The 21281-nt window shown below is 56.1% G+C and overlaps 1 protein-coding gene across 1 annotated transcript; it reads right to left on the reverse strand.

Moving 5' to 3' along the window:
- Nucleotides 1–14887: 14887 nt before the first annotated feature.
- LURAP1 (leucine rich adaptor protein 1) lies at nucleotides 14888–21279 on the reverse strand. Its single transcript, XM_075097756.1, has 2 exons — nucleotides 21002–21279; nucleotides 14888–17633 (listed from the first exon to the last, which is right to left on the reverse strand). Exons 1-2 carry the CDS (start codon nucleotides 21200–21202, stop codon nucleotides 16944–16946), a joined length of 891 nt encoding a protein of 296 aa, XP_074953857.1. The 5' UTR covers nucleotides 21203–21279; the 3' UTR covers nucleotides 14888–16943.
- Between the last annotated feature and the right edge of the window lie 2 nt (nucleotides 21280–21281).

Below are 21281 nucleotides of genomic sequence, written 5' to 3' on the forward strand. Positions count from 1 at the left end.
ACCTGGCTACCAGTTAAGACAAATTGGGTCGAAACGTTTGGAAAGCAGCTTAACTCGGGAGCGCTGGAGAGCTGCCGGAGACGACGCTGCAGTGAAGTGCTGGCTTGGCAAATGACAAGCCTGTCGCCAATGTAGGAAGTGCCTAATTACTGCAATCCTTGGGAATGAGCCCGCCCTCCCTCCTCCGTCCCCAGCAGTTCACTGAATATCACCCTTATTTAAACACAGAAAAAAAGAGGAAAAAAATGGGCGGGGGGGGGGAGGGAATTTGGCTAGAAACAAAGTGGTTGGCATGGAGACTGTGGTGCGTGTGGTCCCCAAGAAAGCATCTCACTGCCTGCATGGGAACCACATGGGAAGGGTCTGTTGGTCTGCGTGGGAGCTGATGCTTTGTGGGGAGATGTTTGCCTGTGTCACCCAGTTCAGCCGAGGTCTCCTCTGCGTTGCTGATCTCTGCAGGAGACCTTGATGAAACTTTTCATTCAGGAATGGGCCCATGGCAGATGCCCAGCTGGGGTAAGGCAGGGCAGGCTCACCAATGCCAGCAGGACTATGCTGGTTGATGGCTTCAGGACTGCTCAAAACCTTAAGTCATTCTCGGAGTAGGGTCTTTCTTTTCTTTGCCCTTTTGACCCACCAGCTGTATTTTTATTTTTCAGCCTTATCTGCACCCGCCACATTTCAGGCTTCCTTTAGCAAATCATCTCCTTGAACAAAGAAACTGTGCATGAATCTAGCATTGCTGAAAATAGCTGCTGGGTGATCCTGCAGGGACTTGGGATCTGCTTTTAATTGCTCCCACGCAAAACTACAGGGCTCAGGATAATTCAGCCCGTGGCAGGGATTGCAGATAGCATCTCAGGCCCATCAGAGACAACTTACGTCTTCTTTTCAGATTCTGTTTTGAGGGTGATTTATTTGCATCCCAAAGACATGGAAAAAGAAAAGGCCCTGTCAGGTTCCTTTCTGTTTCCCTACCTCAGTGCTAACCCACCTCTGACACTAACCCCGCACCTCAGTTTCCCTTTTGGTGCATGGGGATGTATTAGTGGTTCCTTAGCCACTGTTTTACGGGTGCTGATGTCTAGCTGGGGCTTTCACCAGGTTAATTCCCACTCCCAGCTACTGCGATAATGGGCAGATGCCCCATCCCTGCATCCGACCTGACATTGCCACAGCTGTGGGCTGCGTTTGTCAGCTGGACAAGAGGCCACAGTGATCTGGCCCTGCAAAAAGCCAGCAGAGGTGGCCCCGCTCTAGGACAGCTGCTTTCACAGCCAAACTTTCAAAGCACAAAGCCTGAGCAGCAGGATGACTCCCAGCACACTCTGCCAGGGACTGACTAAGGCTGGCCTTGGGATGTGCCATCCCATAGCAGTATACCCATTCCTGCCATCACGTGGTCTGATGATGGGCTGAGTCAGGTCCCTGGGGCGAGGATCCTGGATTTCTACTCCTGTGCAACTTGCTGGTCTTCCTCAAACTGAGACCAAGCACAGCTCCTCACCCTCTGGCTATCTTTGCTCTTTCTCCATGGTGAACACAAAGGCTGGAGGATGTGGAGAGTAACTAACAACTAACCACCCCCAGCAGCATCCCTGCCTCCCACATACCACACCTGAGCCATCACTTCGCGGAGACCAGCTCTCCAGAGCAGCAATGCTGCCCTACAGTTGGGACTGGGGTCAAATGCAGGCTTGGTCCAGGGTTATACTGGTGCAGAGAAGCTATTTTTAAGCAAATATTGTGATTAATTTAATGCCTTTTCCATGTCACCCCTTTCCCCACCAGACCCTTCATGCCGCTAACAGCTCTGCACAGGGACAGTGTCCTTACCTGTCCATTGGCAAAGCAGCATGCTCATGCTGCTCAGGGTGCAAAACAGTTTTGACTCATCCAGAACAGCTAACCTAAGAAATTCTCCATAACAGGGGAGAAAGAACAGGCTCCAACAGCAAGTTAATTTAGAAAGATGTGAATCTGGGGGAAAAGGGGGACTTCTTGCTAACAAATTACTACTGCCAGAGGCAGACAGAGATTTTCCAGCAGAACAAGCCTGGGAGATATCTGCTGATTTTGCTAATGAATAAGCAGAGTCTGTCTTGCAAATGAGACAGATACTGTGTACTGCTGGTGTCCAGCTGTGACTGCTGCATTGTGTCAAACACATGAGAGATACCCTTGAACTCGGGTCTGTCGGGAGTGCTTTGGCCAGAGCTGGTCCTGCCTTGCTGCAGAGTACAAGGTAATTGCTGGGTCAGGACTTGTTCCAAAGAGGTCTTCTGCTCCTGCTGCTAGGAAAAGGGCTTTTTTAGCAGCTGTTTTCACACCTAGCTCCATTTAAAGCAAATAAAACTAGAGCACGAGTTTGATTGTTCATCTAACACGTTTCCCCTTCCGTTGCTTATTTCCATCTCTGCAGGGAGTGTGAATGTCTCACTCACTGGGTTGCATTCAAATTTCAGCCCATTTTCCCACCTCCCTCTGCTCTTCTGTCAGGGACACCTGTTTTCCAGTGGCTGAAGTGCCTTATGGACATCCCACCCTGTCACCAATGAATGCAAGGGTGCTGGCCACCCCACCGGGATGAGACCGGGCATAGAGCATCCCTGTGCCCCTGTGCACACAGGCAACAGGAGGCTGCTCCCTGCTGCCTGCACTGTAAGAGGTTTCCAAGTGAGGACTGTCCCTCATTCTGCTGGTACGAGGAGGGGTAAAACACATTGTGAAATCTGAGCAACCCTGAACAGTGTTTTTCTGCCCCAAAACACACTGCACATCCCAAGGGTTCTGCTTGTAGAGATGCCATCAAAGACTCAGGCAGAGCCAGGGAGGGGCAGGGGTGCTTCGTGTCATGTCACTGTGCTATTCAGGGAGAGATGCTCTTCTGCAGCTTCTGATTTACCCAGTCTACCCTATCTCCTCTCCCCAGCTGCTTTGGATCAATTGCTCCATATCGATCTCACCCCATCTCAGCACTGTCCACCTCGCCATTCACCCTGCAAGACCTCAGCAGGTGCGCTGAGCCTCGCCAGCACCTGGCAAGTGGGGAGAGGTGTGTGGGTTAGATGCTGCTCCCCAGCCTGGCTGAGAATGTCACTTTGTCCTTGCCTTTTATCTGAGGCATTTGAATACATGCCCATGTGCATGCCCTGATTTTGCAGCACGTCTTACAAGCATCTTCCAGGGCTCGGGCAGGGGCAGGCAATGCTTTTCCTTACCTCCAAAGTGTGACTGGCCTCGGTCCAGGGGTGCCACTGCCCCAGGATCACACTGTGGGACCCCTGCTTGCCCCAGCTCTGCCCTTGGGTGCCCCAGGTCCGTTGGGTGGCCTGGTTCAGCCCAAATTTACCTGCCTTCTGGCTGGAGCCTGTGTGAATCTGAATGTGGACTTTTCTCCAAAAGAGGATTTAATTTTCCTCTCAGTTGCAATTGTGTCCATTTTCTGCTGCTCATGCAGACCCCCTGCCAGATGTAAGGGACAAAGAGAGGAATACCTGTCATGATGCTAAAGGCTTCAGCTACCTTCAGTCAGTCACCACTGTCCATTGGCTCCTGGCCCTTCACCACCCTCCATCACCTGATTACACCCCCCCTGCAGGGTTCATTATCCAAGGTTTCTAATGCATGCTGGTGCATGACGTGTGTTTGTGCATCCCATCCCCTGCAAAGGTCCTTCCACATCAGAACAAGGTTTAATCATATCAGGACCAAAGATGTGCAGGTGTCCTCCCTCCTCCCCCTCAACCCTTCCCAGACATCCCATGGGGAACCTGGGGGCACCCTGGTTTCTCACCCACAGGCTGAGCAAGCTGGGGAGGAGCCGGAGGGAGAAGCTGAGGAGGAGCATGCACGGCTGGGACAGAGCTGGCCAGCAGCAGCTGGCAGGGGAGACGAGGGCGCTGACATTTTTATGGTTGTTTCTCCAGGGTCCTGCTGGCAGGAGATCCTCCACTGGCTTCATGGGGCCTCATTCCCCTCTTCCGCACATGGCAACATGCTGAAGTTACAGGCCATAAATGGCCACAAATAACATGTAATTGTGTAATTACTTCACTCCTTACTTACACAGTCAAATCATAAAGGCATCGCAGTAAATACCCTCTAATGACAGCCTAATTACATCTTCCTGCAGATTACTGGGTAATTAGATCCAGCAGGCTCCAGAAATAATTCCCAGGGAAGCAGCAGTTCGGATTAGCGTGTACAATCCAGCCCGCATTTACCCGGGAATGAGACTGCGGCAGCCTCACACAAGCTGCCTTCCCCAGGCACCCCAGCCAGCCACGTCCCCTTTGGTGACCACGCACCCTTCTTCCCTGCCGGACCAGCCTCTGCTCCCACTGGAGTTTTACAGTTGACGTCAAGGAAAGCAAGCCGAGACCTTTAATAGTATTTGTAGGAGGCAATCTTGTTATTGCCTTCCGATCCTCCTCATGCCAAGCAGCTCTGCAGGCACTGGTGTGAGCCTGGGAGGTCTTGGGGACAGGGGGTGGGGGTCCAGCCGGCATGGACTCAGCCCGGGCTGCAGGCTCAGGCTGGGAAGCAGCCAGTGGAGTGTTTGGCTTTGGTCTAAATCCAGTAAATCCAAGCAATATGGAGGCTATAAAGGAAAAAGACCTAAATGAGCCTCCTGAGCTTGGCTGATTTCCTCAGGGAAGGGTTGTAATGGGGAGCCCAAGCTCTGGTGTGGTCTGTGGACAATGCAAGTGAAAGCTAAATGCCCTGGTTAGGACTCAGGGCAGACCCAGGGCTCCCCAAAAGCCTTTGGATCACATCTTTGCTGAGTTTCCCAATCACTCGTGCCAGCACCGTGGTAGTTGTGGGGACCGTGGTGGCTCTCCTCCTGCCCTTCTCATTGCACAACAGGCAGACACCTCTGGTCTGGTGATGGAGCTGTACAAAAAGCGAAAACCAAGAAGAAAGTCACTCTCTGGACACACTACCTGCTCCCGGTGTGGTGGGACCTGTCTCCTCCTTGGAGCTTGCACCAACATCCATCCAGCCCACGCTGGGCAGTGGGGCACAGCCCTCTCTGCTCCCTGCCCAGCATCACCCCAAAAGCCATGCCCTGTGCCCTTGGGGATGGCGTGGCCAAATAGCTCCAGGCTAGAGAATAAAGTCAAATATTGCATTTCAAAGATGACAAAACATTTGGGTGTTCTTCAAAAAAGAAAGAAAATCTGTAGGGCTTTTGGGAAAGATTTGGGGCTTTCAAAAAAGTGCACACACTAAGCACAGGAATGTCTATAGCTCTTTCCCATCTCTCCTCCTCACCACTGGTGACAAAAGAAATGAGATCTTCCTCCCCTTTCACACCTGGGATCCCACCCTGGTATTTGCCATCATTCAGTCTTGGTTTTGCTGCAAATCTTTTTTCCTCAGCCCATGAAAAAGGCAACCTCTCGCTGTAATTGCTGCCTGGCAGAGCAGGCAGCCTGCCTCCTCCAGCAACGAGCTGCAACTGAAATCCTCTGTGGGGACAGAAAAGACTCTGAAATATCGTATCCTATGCTACAAAGAAAAGAAACATGATTTCTCAAAAGCAGCCCAGTGGCAAATAAGCAGAGTCCCTCAGAAACAACTAAGTCCAGCTGGTCCTTTTGTCTGCCTCCCAAAAGCTGTCTCCACTTTATTTTGGAAGCAGGGCTGAAGCACAGGGGTCCTGGTGCTCCACTGCCCACTGCCACCAGGTCATGCCTGGCCCCAGGGGCTCCTCTCCCCTCTCCTGGGTTTTCCCAGCTTTGGTTTCCTCATTGCTGGTGCCTCCCCATCATGGCTGGGCATGGCCTCTCACCACCCCAGCAGCCAGTCAAATCTCAGAAATAACAGATATTTGGGAAGTGGCAGCACCTGCCTCCACTGAGCCGCAGTTCCTCATGCTGCAGGGGACATCTCGGTCCCACCACCATCCAGCAGCAACCACTGTATTTTGGAGGGGGATTGGTCACCCCCAGGGTTGCAAAAGTGGCTAGATCAGCTCAGAGCCACATCCTGGTGTTCCTGTGCCTGCCAGAAGTGCAGCCCCAAAGCAGCCCACGGAGGGTTTGAAGCCCTGTTGTGGCTGTGATATACTCCCGTGGCAGATAAGCCATGTCCCCAGCCATGCCTCCAGCCCCATTTGGGTGTCACACAGTGATTTTATTGTCCCCTCTGTTTCTGACAGCAGAAACCTACTGTAGAAAATCCATTGCTTTCCCACGCCAGTGAGACCAGATGCACACTTTGATTCAACAACACTTCATTTTCATTTTTGGGATTATCAGGGTGATTTCATTTGCCTAAGCCAGAAGGGCTTCAAGAAACCAGCAGTCTGAAGACCAGCCTGGAGCTGAGAAGATCAGAGCTCCCTGTACCAGGGGAGTGGAGGAGGCCAAAGTGGCAGGGGTGGGTGAGGATCCCTCCTGGGGGTGAATAGCCAGAGAAAGGGGTAGGATGTATTGGGGGCAGTGATTTCCCAGCCAGCTTTGATGCTGGGAACAGCTGGAGGTAACCAGGGGTTTGTTTTGTGTTTTTCCCTCCTCCAGACTGGATCTTTGGCCCCAGCCCGGATGACAACAGCAACAAGAGTGATGTCAACTGCATCAGCAACAGCGTCAATGAGATGAGTGAGATGCCTGAGGCACCACGATGCCAGGACCACCATCCCCAGGACGTGGTCATTGCCATCGGAGAGACTTGCCACCTGCCACAGCAGACATGACCAGCGTGGTGGCCAGGCCAGGCAGGATGGAGCAGAGGGATGGAGCAGCAGGATGGCACAGTGGGATGGTGTAGCAGCCACCTTGCAGGACCGTGTGGCAGGAGGAATGGATGGGCAGAGCTGGCACCATGGCACAAAGCCCTTCTCACCCCGGTTTTGCCAACCTCTAAGGACCTTGCCGGCACAGGCAGCATCGCCCCATTTCCCAGTCTTGTCAGTCCTGCCCTGACGTCTGCCCATGGGTTCATGACCTCCCTTTTTTCCCTGTGAATAGCAAAAAAAAAAAAAACGAAATGCAAAATACACCCACCAAACAAAGCTCACAAGAGAATCAAGCCAGAGAGGAGCCGGGCAGTCCTTTGGTGTACAGCTGTCCTGAGTATGGTGTGATGGAAAGGGTGAAAGAGATGAGGAGCCTTCATGATAAATGGGGGTGTCTGTGTTTCTGAGAGCAGACTCAGGATGCAGCAGGGAGCTGGGGCTGCAGCCAGGGGCTGCAAAAAGGCCTGAAATGTCACAGGGCCAAATCCAGCCCAGTAAGTCGATGACCTGCCTGGGACATCACTCCTCCCCTTAGTTCTGCAGCTCCAGCTTGCAGCCCGTTTCACTGGATGCATCCTGTGACTGTGGGCAGAGGGGTGGCAGTCCCAGGACCAGCCCAGGGCCACCTCCCCAAGGACCCTTCCTCCCCTGTGCCCAGGGCCAGGCCAGGGTCACCATCTCCCTACACCACCAGCGCTGGTTGAGTGCAGCATCACCTGACCAGGTTGGGACCTGGCAAACCCCCGTTCTCTGAGGAAAGTGGCTGGAGGGGAGGGAAGGGACCCCAGATTTTCAGGGAGGAAAATAGCCCCTATATGGCTGTATCCCTCAGGCTCACCCCAGCATGGCCATCCCCCTCATCACCCCCAAACGAGCTGCCACCACAAGGGGTGCTAGCTCTGTGCTAGGGTCAGCCACATGTACATGAGCTGGTATTTTAAAGCCAGCTCTTGCCCCACTCAGGATTTTAAAGCAGGATCCATCATTTCTGTGTATAGCAGAGTGCAGGCAGCAGGACCAAGCTCATTCCTTCACCCCAGTGCCTCTTCCTTATGAAGATCCTTTTGATCTCAACATCTTCCCTGAACTTAAAAGAAAAGGCTATACTGATGGGCCAGAGACCTGATCCCGGGAAAAGGCAAGCGGTCAGGACTTCTGCCTCTGTGTTTAGGGAAACAAGCCCTGCCTTTACCCACCTGAGGAACACAGCACACCCCTAATAGCAGGGACCAGAGCACCATTTTTCCCCTTCTGAAAGCAGTTTGGGAAAATAGATGTGGTTTCAACCTCCTGCTCTGATGGCTTTTCATGAGAGCCATTACCAGCAGCCCCACGCTGGGGTTTTGTCAGCTTTGCAGCAAGCAAAGGCAGTAGTAGTACTACAAGCCTCCCCCCAATAATCAACCATTTCCAATCAGATGCGTCATTGCTGCCACCATAATTTTTCTCCAATTTTTTTGGCCCTGAGTTTGTAACGCGGCTGCTCTGGCAGTTGCCAGCCAGCTCCCGCACTGGGGCTGTTGACGGGATCCAGGCAGTGATGCCATGGCAGCGATGCCATGGCAGCGATGCCATGGCAGCATGGGGGGATGCAGGGGGGTGATCCCGGGTCTGTCAGCCCCTGGGACCAGGGCTGCAGCACTGGAGCTGGCTGTGGGCTGGGAAAACTGGGAAAGTCCAGATCCCTGGGGGACAGGAGATTGTAGGGGTTGGGGGTGCCGGTGTCCTTGCTCTCCTGTCCTGTCAACATCTAGAGGCTGGGCATCGGGGTCACCCAGGTGCCCCCAGCAACTGCTGTGGGGGGACAGTGGGACCATGTGTCCAGCACTGGCATCACTCTCAAAGGGACTGGTCCCTGCCATGGCAACATGCCACGCACTGGCACCACTGGTCCCGCTGTGGCTGCAGGCAACAGCCCTGGCAGCTCTTCTGTATTGGGGGCCCATCGCCCACCAGCTGCTGGAAATAAGGTGGGGGCTTCCCTGAGGATGGAGGCAGCCACCTCTGCTCCAGCCGGGTTCTTGCTCCCTTCCCAGCATATCCCAGGTCCCACATGCCGTGGTTCGACCATGGGGAGCTGCTGTGCACCGAGCAGCAGCTCACACCCAGGAGCCAAGCTCCCTCCTGTGGCCGCCTGCACCAGCTTCCACTGGGCTGCTCAAGGGTCGGAAGGGGCCAACGAGGAAGTGCCCTCGGCGCACTCCCCTCCTCGCCTCCCGGACCCAGGACCCCCCTTTGAAAAACCTCTTTTGCAGGGATGCAGGGGGGGATCCTGTGCTGTGTCCATCCCTCGGAGCGACCCAGCTCTCGGGTAGCATTACAGTGGCATGTATGGGAGGGAACCACTGATCATCTCCCTGAGCCGCAGGGTCATGCCTGGTCAGTGCCAGGAACCAGGCTGGCACTGGAGCTGTGCAGGACCCCATGGCTCTAGCTGCTTTCTCTACTGACCCTGCTGGAACCTGCCACATGCTGGGGCAAAACCGAGGAGGACAGCAGTTTCCCATGCCACCTTCCTTTGCATCCCCCCATCCCTGCATCATTGCCATCACCTGGCACCTGCCTTCCCCCTAATTTGTCCCCAAACATGTCACCAGACGCTACACTAGTACTGAGCACTGAGGATGCTTGCAAGCCTGTCAGTGAGTCCCAAGAAGCTGTGGAGCCATTTCCCTTCCGGACACTGGAGGCAGAGAGTGGTTTTTGGCTGAAAGCAGCCCCTGTCCCTCCAAGAAATCAGTGGCTTTCGGTCCAGCCACCCACCCCTGCAGCTGGCTGCATTTTGGAGGACATCTGCAGCACCCTCAGAGGACATCTGAACAGGGTGGTAGGACAGGACAAGGTGGACGAGCGAAGCTGCAAGGATGAGGAAGGGAGAGCTGTATGGGGGCCAGTGCAAATGGTACAGCAACCCCATCTGGTCTTCTCACCTACCAGGACTCCCGCTCCAGGCTGGGCTGTCCCCCACAGCCCTTTCCTTGTCCTCCATGTCCTCTGAGCAGGGGACAGGGGTCTAGCTATCCAACATCAGGGGCCCAGGGAGAAGGTTCATGGGAAGATGCAGTGGGGACTCCTTTACCCGGGGAAGGTTTTGGGGGGTGCTGAGAGGGAAGAGGGCTGATGATGGTGCAGGGCTGCTGTGAATGCTCCAGTCCCTGCACCTCTTCAGTGCAGGACATTGCTCTTTAAGTCCCTCTTTCCTTCCCTAAGCTGGTGCTTTTTATAGCAGCCATAATCCCTGCTGCTCACACTGCCTGCACCCTCCTGCCCTGAGGCCTGGGGCTGAGCCTCCAAAATGGGCTGCTACCCTAAAACTGCCTCAGACCCCTTCAGTTCCCAGCATCGCCTCTCTCTCAGGACACAGATCCTGTCTGGGGCTGGTTCTGACTCAAAACCCCTTTGCAGAAGTTGTTGGAGGGCCACAAGTGTTGTAACACCCTCCAAGTCACAGCACACTGACAGGGAGGGTCAGACAGACAGACGTACAGAGGCACATGCATGGGCATCAAAGCAACTGGCTGGCCACCCTGCTCGGCTCTGGGGCTTGCGGAGCTGGAAGCAGCACTGGCACAGTCACAGGAAAGTCCCTGGGAGCAGGAGAAGCTGGGGAGGCTGGAGGTTTCTTTCCTTTCTAATTCCCCCACCTTTGATAAAAGGGAAGCTGAGGCAGGGAGGGAGCGGGGAAGGGGCAGAGCACTCCTGGCCCCGCAGCGCAGGAGCAGAGGCTGTTGCAGGGCAGCCAATGAGCTTTAAAGGCTGATGAAGCTCCACACCTGAATGTAACCCCCAAACATGAGCTTCAGTGTTTTATCAGTGTGGTTTTCCTGTGGGGGTGGCTGGTTTCCCTTACCCAGGCTGCGCCCACAGGGATGGCATTTGGGCCATCCAGGCTTCACCACTGGGGATGGAGGGGGCTGGGGAGAAGGGATGTGAAATGGGGCAGTGGGAGCTGTAATGGGGCAGGAGCAGGAGCCTGGGAGAGGCATATTCCACCTCCCGTCCCTGTCCTGGTGGCCAGCGCTGTCCTTCCACCCAGCCCCAGTCCGAGCCTCACCCTAGGAAGATGGCCATCCGTGGAGGACAGCGAGTGCTGCAGCTGCTTCACTCCCATTCAGGGACATACCCCTCTGATTCTGCTCCCCATCCTTCCCCACTGGTGTCTCCAGTGGGGACATATCCTGACATCATGGCTGTGCAGCATGGGGACATCAGCCCTGGCCAGGCAGCATCCCTGCCCTCCCCTGCTAGCCCCTGCTCCCCTCCCAGCTGCCACACAATTTCTCTGTTAAGCAGCTCAGCTTTTACTTCTCTCCAGCCAAAAGTCACCCTGACTCTGCACCCTCCCAGGGGGAACCCAACACATCTTTTAGCCTTTTACTGTTTCTGTTTTACTGCCCACAGCAGATGCAATTTTCTCCAGCCCCCAGGGGGTCTTGCAGGAGAAGGCAGCATGGGAAATCTTGCCTAACACTGTTCAGACCCTGCCTGCACCATAGACAACCCACAGGAAAAAAAAATAAAAACAAGCAGGGGGGGTTCTTCTAGGTCAGGCTGCACTAAGACGGTGAAAGCAGATTAATTTCTCAGAAAAGCAATTCAGATTTTCCTTCTGCTCCCTGCCGGGGACCAAAGCAGAGCTGCTGGGCAGGAGGCAGTGGCAGGAGCACACACATCTCCTGGGCACAAGCAGCTTTTCGTGTCACCCCTGAGATGGCATTGAGCAGTGGTGTCCCCAGGCCCCAGCCCTGCGTGGGAAGTAAGGGGGACTCTTGCCAAGTGATGGGGCATACAAGTGGGAAGAAGAAGGTGGCACAGCTGGAACCCTGATGGGCCAGGGTGGGTGCCCACCACCAAGGGAGGAGGAAGGGGAGAGCTGTGCCACTGCTCCCTCTCGGCACCCAGCATCCCCCAAGCCCATCCTTGTCACCCACCCATGCCCAGACACCCATGAGGCCCTGAGAAGTCATGCTTAGTTTTCACTCCCAAGGAGTGCCAGGAAGCTCTAAAACTGGAGGATTAGTCTCCAAAGCAAAGGCCTGGCCAGCTGCCAGGCCAGGCAGGGAACAGCCCAGGAGGCGTTTCCCAAAGGCTGAGCTTGCTCCTGGCTCATGCTCCAGCTTTGTCCCTGTGTTCACCAGCCTCCCAGTTACTCAGCCACTGACATCAAGAGCAGACTCAGCAGGGGAGCTTTGGGAGGTCCCACAGGTGGGGAGGAGGCAGGAGGTGACCATGAGACTTCTGCTTGGTGCCTGAGTTGTCCTGGGCAGTCAGAGCATCCCCTGCCCCATGTGGCTTTTCTGGTGTGTAATAGAGGTTGAGTGCATGCTACAAGCCCTTTCCTTAGAAGATGGGCGCTGGGTGACATCTTTCTCTTCTCCTCAGCTGCCTCTGCACAAAGCCTGTAGGAAGTTCCTGCCCTGGAGACCTGTAAACCTGGGGCAGTGGGAAGGAAAATCTGGAAACGGTCTGGAAACCCAGGACACAAAAGCCCTCTGCTGGGCTGGTTTAACCCCGTTCTGGGGCATCCTGGGCTGGGCATGGGGAGCAAGCTGGGTGAGAGATGCTGGCCAGAAGAGAGATGGATGATGGGGCCACTGGCTGCCAGGTCCCCCAGGGCTGGGAATGAATGCCATCCTGAATTGAAGGTGGTTTTGCTGTCATGGGGCTCTCTCTGGGGATCACTGCTTTGCTCCGATCGGCACCAACACTTCAGCCTTTCCCAGGAGACCGTCCTGGCTGCCAAAATACGCCAGGCTGAGAGCAGAGCTTGGGGGCATAACCAGCCCTTCCTGCACTATTTTTTGGCCTCTCCTGCCCCACACTGTCTGCAATGGGTCAGACAGCACAAGCCCAGGGCTCTGCTCACAGTACTGTTCCCCAGGAAAGCTTACAGAGAACCACAGGGTGCATGGGATCAACACTCCCCCAGGGGCTGGGTTGGCCTGGGGTACATCCCACTGGTGTTACTGGGTCACTTCATCACATCACTCTGGCTGAAAACCTCAAGGAGCTTGATTTTCAGGCAGGTCACCCTGTAAGGCAGCCCATGCTCAGCAGGCAGGACGCTGTCAGCACTGGGTTAGACTTGCTTTGTCTGGGCCTTTTCTTATCTTTTCATCTCTGAGCAGCGGGTACAGAGGCAGGGCCATGTCAGGGAGGTTCAAGACAAGCCGGCGCTTGTGCATGGCCCAAAGGGTGCATTTCAGAGCAGCCCCAAGCAGCCCTAATACAGTTTTCCTCCCAGCACCTGATCCCTGAGCGATGCACAGGGAACAGTACAAGGGACAACAGGGACCACCCCCCCACAGTCCCAAGAGGGTGGAGATGCCAGGATCCAACCCCGCAGGCTGCACTTGCACCCACACATCCCCTGCATCCACTCCCCCAGACACCCCATGGCTGTTCACCCCACAAAGCAAACCCATGGACAAACCAAACCAAAGTGTCCAACCAAACCCATGGCCAAACCAAAGGCCACGGTGGTTGATGGAGGGGCTGGATGCCACCTCCCCTCCAAGTGTGGGGGACCAGGCTCTTCCACACCCCAGGAAAAGGCTATTTTCATGCTGCCTCCCTGCAGGAGCTAACATAAATTCCTTAAATGGCTGCAGCACTCAGGGGACAGGCCCTTTCGGAGCCAAGCTGCATGCAGAGAGGGGAAAACCCAGGGGACTTTTCAATAACTAGCAAGGGGAGCTATTAAAGTGTTTTACTGCCTCATTAAGGCAGTCTAATCTATGTATATCTTTAAAAAAAATGGCTTCCTGGTGTTTTTATTGTAAGAGGTGGGTGTTTTCTGGCACTGGCTGGGATCCTGACTCCTTTATCTGCTTGTTTTCTTACCTGATACCAGCACTGAACAGCCCAAGAACAGCCCAAGGGCAGCAGCAGGCAGGGCCAGGCAGACCGCTCCTCCCTGGGCGGCAGTGAGGAGAGAGGCTGCAGATCTGCACTGCAGGCTGTTTCCCACTTGTGGATGCTCTGCACCCCATTGCTGCACCCACCTCACAGCAAGATGGAGGTCCCCAGGGTGTTTCCCCACGGTAGGTTTGGGACACATTGGGTCAGCATGTGCCTGGGCAAAGCCCAGAGGTGGCTGAACCCTCATCCAGGCAGCCCAGAGACAGGGCAGGGGATGGCAAGAAAACTGTGAGAAGGCCTCATCTACCCCTCCAGCTCCAAGGGCTGGGATTTGGGGACACAGAGATTTTTGGGCTATGGACAACTTCGGCTCCTGTAGGCTAGGCTGAAGAGTCCATGCCTAGAGAAGTCCCAGCAAAATATCATCTGTGGTGATACAGAGGTGTCCAACCACCAGCATCCAACCACCAGCATCTAGGTTTGGAAAAGGAATGGGCTGGGCATTTCGTTTCTAAGGTTTTCTTCATTTTATTTTATTTTTTACCTCAGCCCAGCAGAAAAGGGGAAATCCTGCTGAGTCCTGCTGTCTCCAGTATCCATCTCTCCATCTGCAAAAGTTCACGGTTTCAAAGCCAGGAGCCAGAACGGATGCTGAGGCTGGGATGGCAGTGCTGGATAAGCGGCTTGCGTTTGCTTTGGAAAGGTTGATGTTTGCATGAGCATTGGCTCCAGTGGTTTTAAAGGGACCCACCCAGGAACAAATCCCAACAGTCTGAAATCAGAGCTGTGGCTGCTCCCACCCCAGGCTGGGCTAGAGAAGTCTCTGCCCCACACCTAGACCCTGCCTGCACATCCTGGGTGGAGGAGAGAGAACAAGGGAAGCAAATGGAGACCCCAACACAGCTAATTGAACTGGCAAACACCTAGAAAGATCTTCCCTGAATATTTGGGGCAGCAAGCATGAAGCTGCCATGTGTAGCCAGAGACATGGATCAGCTGAGCTCGATACATCCCATCTCCCAGTGATCCAGACTCACCAGCACCCTCACCCCCAGCAAACATGCTCAAGTACCCAGCTGCTTCATGAAGCATGACTTTTAGGTGTCATCACCCTGATGTGACAAGGGACAGATCCCCAGACATGTGGTCTGTGCCTGTTTCAGGACTGGGGGCTAAACCTGCCCTGCCGCAGAGCTGCTGGTGGCTCCACAGTGTTTCAGACCAGAGCCTCTCCCCTTCCCCTAGAAACTCCCATAAGCTCGGGAAAGCACCGACAGCATGGCCTGTGAGAAACGCTACCATTTATTAAGCCAGCTATTTTTTGTGAAGAATGATTTTAACCATGCTGGAGGACTTACCCCATCTGCCCCAGGGAGCCTCAGCTGGTTCATCACATGCAGGGCTAGAAGGAAAGCAGGGGACAGCTGGCCTTGGGGTTCATGGTGGCTCAGCAGCAGCGGTGGAGCTATGCAGGGAGCCGTGAGCTGCTTGCAGGTGACAGCAAGCCAAGCATGGCTGCTCTAGGGCAGGCGGGTGGGGTGCTCGTGTAGGGCAGCCTGGTCCCGGTTTGCTGGGATCCCCCCAAGTCCTTGGCAGGTGCTGTCTCCAGGAATTTTGGCTGTTGTCCTGCTGTCTGTGTCCATCCAGGGAAGCCCTGAGGATTTGTGGGGGGAAGGGAAGGTGCTCCGGGGTCTCGGCACGGAGGGTAGTTTCCACTGAAGGTGCTGCTTCAGAGGCACAAAGCTGAACCCATCGTACACCCAACTGCCTTCCTAACCACAGCCAGCTCACATCTCGCATCTAGAAATAGTCACAGCCAGGTCTTCCCCCTCTCTTGGTTTCCCCTTGACTTCAGGAGATGTCTCCACTCGTACCACCCCAGCAAGGAAACAGCCAGGCTGCAACCCACGCAGGCAGGGGAACAACAGCACTGTGGTGAAAGCAAAGCTGTCATAGCACTTGGCTGGGGACAGGCACATCCACAGGTTGTGAAGCCAGGAACCTCCAGGCTTGTGCACACATGTGGAAGAGCCCCTCTCCTTGAAGTAGGGGGCTGTGGGATGCCCAGGTCCTTCCCTGCATCATCTGGTGAAGGGAATGGGTCATGCCCAAGCTTGCACACAGCTCCAGCTGCCAGCCATGCTCTACAAGCCAGCGAGGGGTAAGGGGTGTGCTGGGAGGCATGGTGGGTGGGGAGTAAAAGGCACAGGCAGAAGCCAAGGCTAAAAGGACAGAGAAGATGTCTCCAGGGCAGGGTTGCTGCAAATCCACCCTGGCAAGAAGCCTCATGTTTCTTGTTGCTGGTAGGGGGCAGAGACCTGGCACCATTCATTACACAGATGGAGAATCCCAGCCATCACCCCCATCACACTGAGTCAGGGGAAAGCACGAGCCTTTCTGAGTCTGAGCCCCACAGCCTCTGCCAGGCTTCCCATATGCTGCCACATCCCAGGGTTTCTGCAGGACCTGGTCCCAAGGTGGGAGACAGTCTAGAAACAAATGGGGAGAACTGGATCTCCATCTCCCACCCAGTGTTTTGCCTTTCTCATGTAATCACATCAGGGAGGGAAGTCTGCACCATCATCCTTCCTCTGCAGGACACAGACAAAGGCTCCCCAGCCCAACAGGAGCAGCTATAGTGACCACCCTGATCACTTCAGATAGGCTTCACAGAGGCATTTAAACCAGGCAGGGCTTCACCTGCTGGGAGGGGGTTTTTAGCATTCACCATGTGCTGCAGCCAAACCCTAGGTGCCCCAGGTCAACTCTACCCTGGATGGACGCTGGTCTTGAAGATAATGATGGAAATGAGCACATCCAGCAGGGACACCCTGCTGATGGTCTGACCCGCACCTCGCATGCTGGTGCCACTGAGCTGTGGATGCACGGCGGCATCTCCTGTCCTCCCTGGGCAGCCGGTTTGGGGGAAGGGTCCCCAGTTTTTGCAGATGGGAAGCTGAGGATTAAAGGGCAGAGGTGGAGCCAGGGAGAGGTCCCAGGAGTTTTGCTGTCCCAGGTTTCCTCAGAACCCCTCCCTGCAACCAACGTCAAAGACAACAGAGGAGTGACCAGCCACCTGCAAGCACCACCCCAGAGCAAAGGATTAAATTTACAGGGACCCACTTCATCCTGCCTCTCCCAGAAATTCACTGCGGGGTGGGCACCCCATTACTTAGGGCTGCATCACCAAACACTGACGGCGGGGGTCAGAGGAACAGTGCAACACCACCAAGCCAGCCTGTTGTCCAATCTCCAGCCACCCCAACTCTCCCAAGCAGAGACAAGTGAAGCAGAGCAGGCAGCTGGGAGAGCTGGACTGGGAAGGCGAAGCCATGGGCTACAAGAATGTCACATCATCCTGAGACTGGAGCCAGCGCCAGTGGGCATCATACTCCAGGTGCAGTTTGCTGTTGAGTTTGCAGTTCTCGAAGTCAGCCTCGGCTTTCCGAGCCTTCCCACCCGGGTTCCCCTTCCCCAGCCTCTCCCCAGCCCCCGATGGCAATTTGGTGTCTCTGCCTGGTTCCGGGGCAGGGGGCTGCTGGCCCAAATACCCATTGGCCACCTGGGGCTCCTTAGAAAACCGGTGATCCTGGGGAAGCCCAGGCGGGGAGAGGTCCACATGGGGCCACTCGTGTTCCGCTTTGCCCTTTTCTTGCTTCGCAAGACCCCTCTCAGGGTCGATCCTGACCCAATCCTGCTCTGCCCTGACCAGGGCTCTGCCCGGCACAGATGTGGCAGCAGTTTCAGTGGCATTTTGGGAATACTCATCCATGTCATCAGCCAATGTGTCCAGGTAGCTACCAACAGAGATGCTGTCCAGCCTGTCGTTGGGGTCCTGCAGGCTGTCCCAGCTGCCCCTCCGTGAGGCCGCCTGGCTCTCCACCAGGCTGTACTGGCTGCTGGCCAGGCTGCTGCAGCGACTGGTCAGCGTGCTCCTCTCCTCCAGCAGCCACTTCACCGCCTCGATGCCCTCGTTCACCACCACCAGCTGCTGCAGGATCTTCACATCAACCGCTCGTAGGTAGGCCTGGCAGGGAGACAGAGTGCAGGGTTTTTGAGAGGATCGAGGTGACCCCAGGGGCTGAGAGCCCCAAGTCTCAGCCCACCCTGGAAGAGGTACCACCACGGTGGCCGCAGGTCTGCCGAGCTGCTTGATTAACAGAACAGTATGGGGGAACATCCTGCAGGAAACCATCCCAGGGCACCCTGTCCAAGACCTGGGGACACAACCATTGGGGATGAGTGACTTCTGGCACCCACCGGCCACCAAACCCCTCAGGGAAATAAATCCAAGGCGCTTATCTCACTGTCTCCTATGGGGTAAGCAAGGAACTGGAGGCACTGGGTAGAGATCTGAGCCCAGGGCATCCACCAAGCCCTGGGAGGCAGCTGGGACCAGGCAGGAACATGCTGGGTATTGCTCAGGGCAAGGATATGGCTGGACCATCAGCACCTCCCTGGGCTGTTTCAGCTGGGCCCCTTCATTCATTTGCTTCCCCCCCTCTAGGGCCCGATCCAAGCCTGGTGACAACGTGACACAGCAGGATTTGTAGCCTGAGACCCAAATCACCCCCAAAATGGGGAAGGATGGTGGAGGGATTGCGGATCACAGCACTCGCCTCGCCGACTCCTGCCCCTCCAAGCCCAAGGAAAGCTCTTTGCAAAACTTCAGTTGCTGCAGAAACATCTGTTTTCCTAACGGAAAGCCCCATGTGCCAAGACATTCCTATCTGTGTGATACTGGCCGCTGAAAGCCACTGGATTTCCCCTGCGCGGGACACAAATATTTTGCTAGGAAAGAGAATAAGGGGGGGGGGGGGGCGGGGAGGAGGGATAGAAACCCATTGCAAGACAGGTACAGGCAGCCTGGGAGATGCGGTTGCCCATGGACTCATTCACTAACACACCCCGTCCCCAGCACCAGCAAGCTGTGACAGAAATCCACGCAGCCCCCCGGGACTGTTTCTAAGCACAGCACCCGGTCCCCGGCATCCGGTGCCCTCAGACTCACCCGCCCGCCCACGGGTGACCCGCTGGTCTCTTGAGACCCCCGTCTCCAGTCCCATAGTGAGTGCAGCAACAAAAGCATCCCAGGAAGCAGCCTGGGAAAACCAGGGTTTTGGCACGTGATGCCTCTCAGTCCAGGGAACACAAAAAAAAAGGGAGGCAAATATTTGTAGAGACCCAACACCAATCCCCCATGCCTTCCCCATGTTCCTCAAGATGGATTTAAATAAAAAATAGCAGTGATGTGCCCGGATTGGGGCAGGAGCCAGCTTCGAAGTACAGAAACTTCCTTTCTAGGCAAGTTATTTGAAAAACTGCCTACAATGGACTTTTCTGCATGTGCTGCTAAAGCATCTGGCCTTGGCAGGGAGAAGACACGGGAGGAGGAAGGCTGGGAACCCCTGACAGGGGGGTTCCCCTTTTTTCTCTGCCACATGCGACTGTGACTGTCAGAGATGCAAAGAGCCACCCTGAGAGTAGAGGGTGGGAAAACACTCCCCAGTTGTTTGCTGGAAAGAGTCGGCTGTCAATTTGCTGCTATTTCAAGCCAGCCTGACCCCTCTCCAGCAAGGCAAAGTTAGAATGGCAGGAGACCAAGGTCCAGCTGCTTTCTATACTCTCTATATTCCTCTAGACGCAGTGATGGGTACACTGTACCAACTCCATACCCATCCCAAAGCCTGCCTGTTGCTCCCCACATGGTATCCCCTGGCATTCAGACCCAGGGCAGCATCAGCATCTGGAGGGGAGGAAGGCGACCATGGACCTGAGTGCAACGCTGGGGGCAGAGGAGACCTGGCTGGATCCCTGCTCCGGGATCTGACACCCTACACTGCTCCTTGCCTCAGTTTCCTCATGCACATCCTGCAGTGCTCCTCTTCCCCCCATCCACAGATGTCCCCCCCCTCTTTCAAAGGGGACCCCAGGGACTAGTGGAGCTGGAGGGACTGTCGCACTCCTCCCCATGCTCTCTAGGGGCAGGCAGAGGTGGAGAGAGCATCCCCCTGAGGGGGTACAGTCCTGCTTCCCTCCCCAGCACGTGAGAAACCCACAGGCACCATCTCCCTTTGAGACATCTAGCCCAGGTATAAAACATCCTCCTCGAAACAGGAGGCGAGAGTGGGAATTTGCTGTCTTCTCTTCCCACTGCCCCCTCCCAGGCCAGCTTCTCCTTTGAGCACTGGGTTTGCTGGTCTTCGCTGCTGGGATGGGAATTTTGGTTCCTGTTCATGGGGATGGGGAGATGGGGGGAGCCCCATGCTGGGTTTTGGGCACCCAGGTGCCATTCCCAGGCTGCTGACCTGGGTGCAAGGTGTCCCCGCTTCTTCACCGACCAGCGAGAAAAGCCAGGGCAGAGAAATAAAAAGCCTTTCTGAGCTGAGGTTAATAATGCGTGGCCAAAGCCAGGCCTTGAAGACTGTGAGATGACCCTGCCTGCACCTGGGCAGGGCAAACACCATGGCTGCTTCCTCCTCCTCCTCCTCCTTCTCTGAGCAACCCAGGGCCCCCAGACCTTCCTTCTCGGGTAGAGTGCAGCCTGGAAGCTGGTGCTGAGGGAGGATGAAAGCAGAGGGAGAATGAAAGCTTTTATGGTGATGGGGAATATTGAATCAGCCAAAGCATGGGTGCAGAGGGCTTAGGCTGGATCCCCAGCCCGCCCGGGTGGCAGGGGGATGCAGGGATGCAGGCATATTTAGCCTGTTTCCCTATGGAAATGATGCTCATTCCCTCCCACTCACGTGTGCCTGCGTGGGAGAGTCCCTTCCCCCAGCAGCACTTGAACCCATTGCCCAATCTCGCCACGTTTCCCGGAGGCGCAGGCATCGCCGGTATTTCTCTCTCCACAAAGAGAGGGAGGCGAGAAAGCTGCCACCGGCACTCCCACGGTCCCCAGGAAAGGCTGCCACTGGAGCCCAACCCTTTACTAGCCACGGGAGAAGCCCCAGGAGGAAGCGAACCCTGGGAAAGCTCCCGGGGATGCTTGTGCCTTGTCACCCAGGGGGTGACACCCGGGGTGGGGGGGTAGACGGACGACACAGGACAGGCGCACAGGGCTGGACCTGCCACCGTGCCCTTGGCGAAGGTCCCTGCCCTAAATCCTGCTCCCCGGGACGCTCCGGTCCGCGCCGGAGCCGGGGCCTGGGGGTGCGTGGGGTCAGGGGGGCAGAACGGAGGTGGGCAGAGGGGTCCGTGGGACCCCGGGGGGGCATGCTGCGTGGGCCGGGGGCCAGAGAAATGACGGGAGAGGGGACACGACCTGGGAGCAGTTAACCCACTCAGGAAAGAGAATGGGGGGGTTCTCCCCAAAATGCAGAGAGAGCACGGGGCACGATGAGGGGGCTGCTACCGGGGGGCGGGAGGCCGTGCCCCCGGTGCCGCGGGACTCACCAGCTCGAGGCGGAGCGCCCGGAGGCGGTCGGCGAGCGGCGGGCGGGCGCCGCGGGCCGGTGCGGGCAGTAGCGGCGGTCCCGGCGGTGCGGGGGCGGTGTCGGCCCGCAGCCCCCGCAGCAGCCCGGCGGGGGGCCGCCGTCCCACCTTGCTGGCCAGCTCCCGCAGGTCGGCGGGCAGCGCCTCCCCGCTGCCCTCCATGCGGGTAGGGCGGCGGCGCCGCGCGGGGCGGCGGCCGCGCTGTCACCCCGCACAGAGCCCCGGCCACGCCCCTCCCGCC

This window comes from Phalacrocorax aristotelis, chromosome 6, assembly GCF_949628215.1.
Source record: "Phalacrocorax aristotelis chromosome 6, bGulAri2.1, whole genome shotgun sequence".
NCBI classification, from domain to species: domain Eukaryota; kingdom Metazoa; phylum Chordata; class Aves; order Suliformes; family Phalacrocoracidae; genus Phalacrocorax; species Phalacrocorax aristotelis.

Excerpts from the sequence above, each read along its gene's own strand:
- LURAP1 (XM_075097756.1), bottom strand. The coding sequence starts at position 21,202 with ATGGAGGGCAGCGGGGAGGCGCTGCCCGCCGACCTGCGGGAGCTGGCC. Across the intron at positions 17,634-21,001 it reads GGGCGCTCCGCCTCGAGCTG|GCCTACCTACGAGCGGTTGA; the intron begins GTGAGTCCCGCG and ends TCTCCCTGCCAG.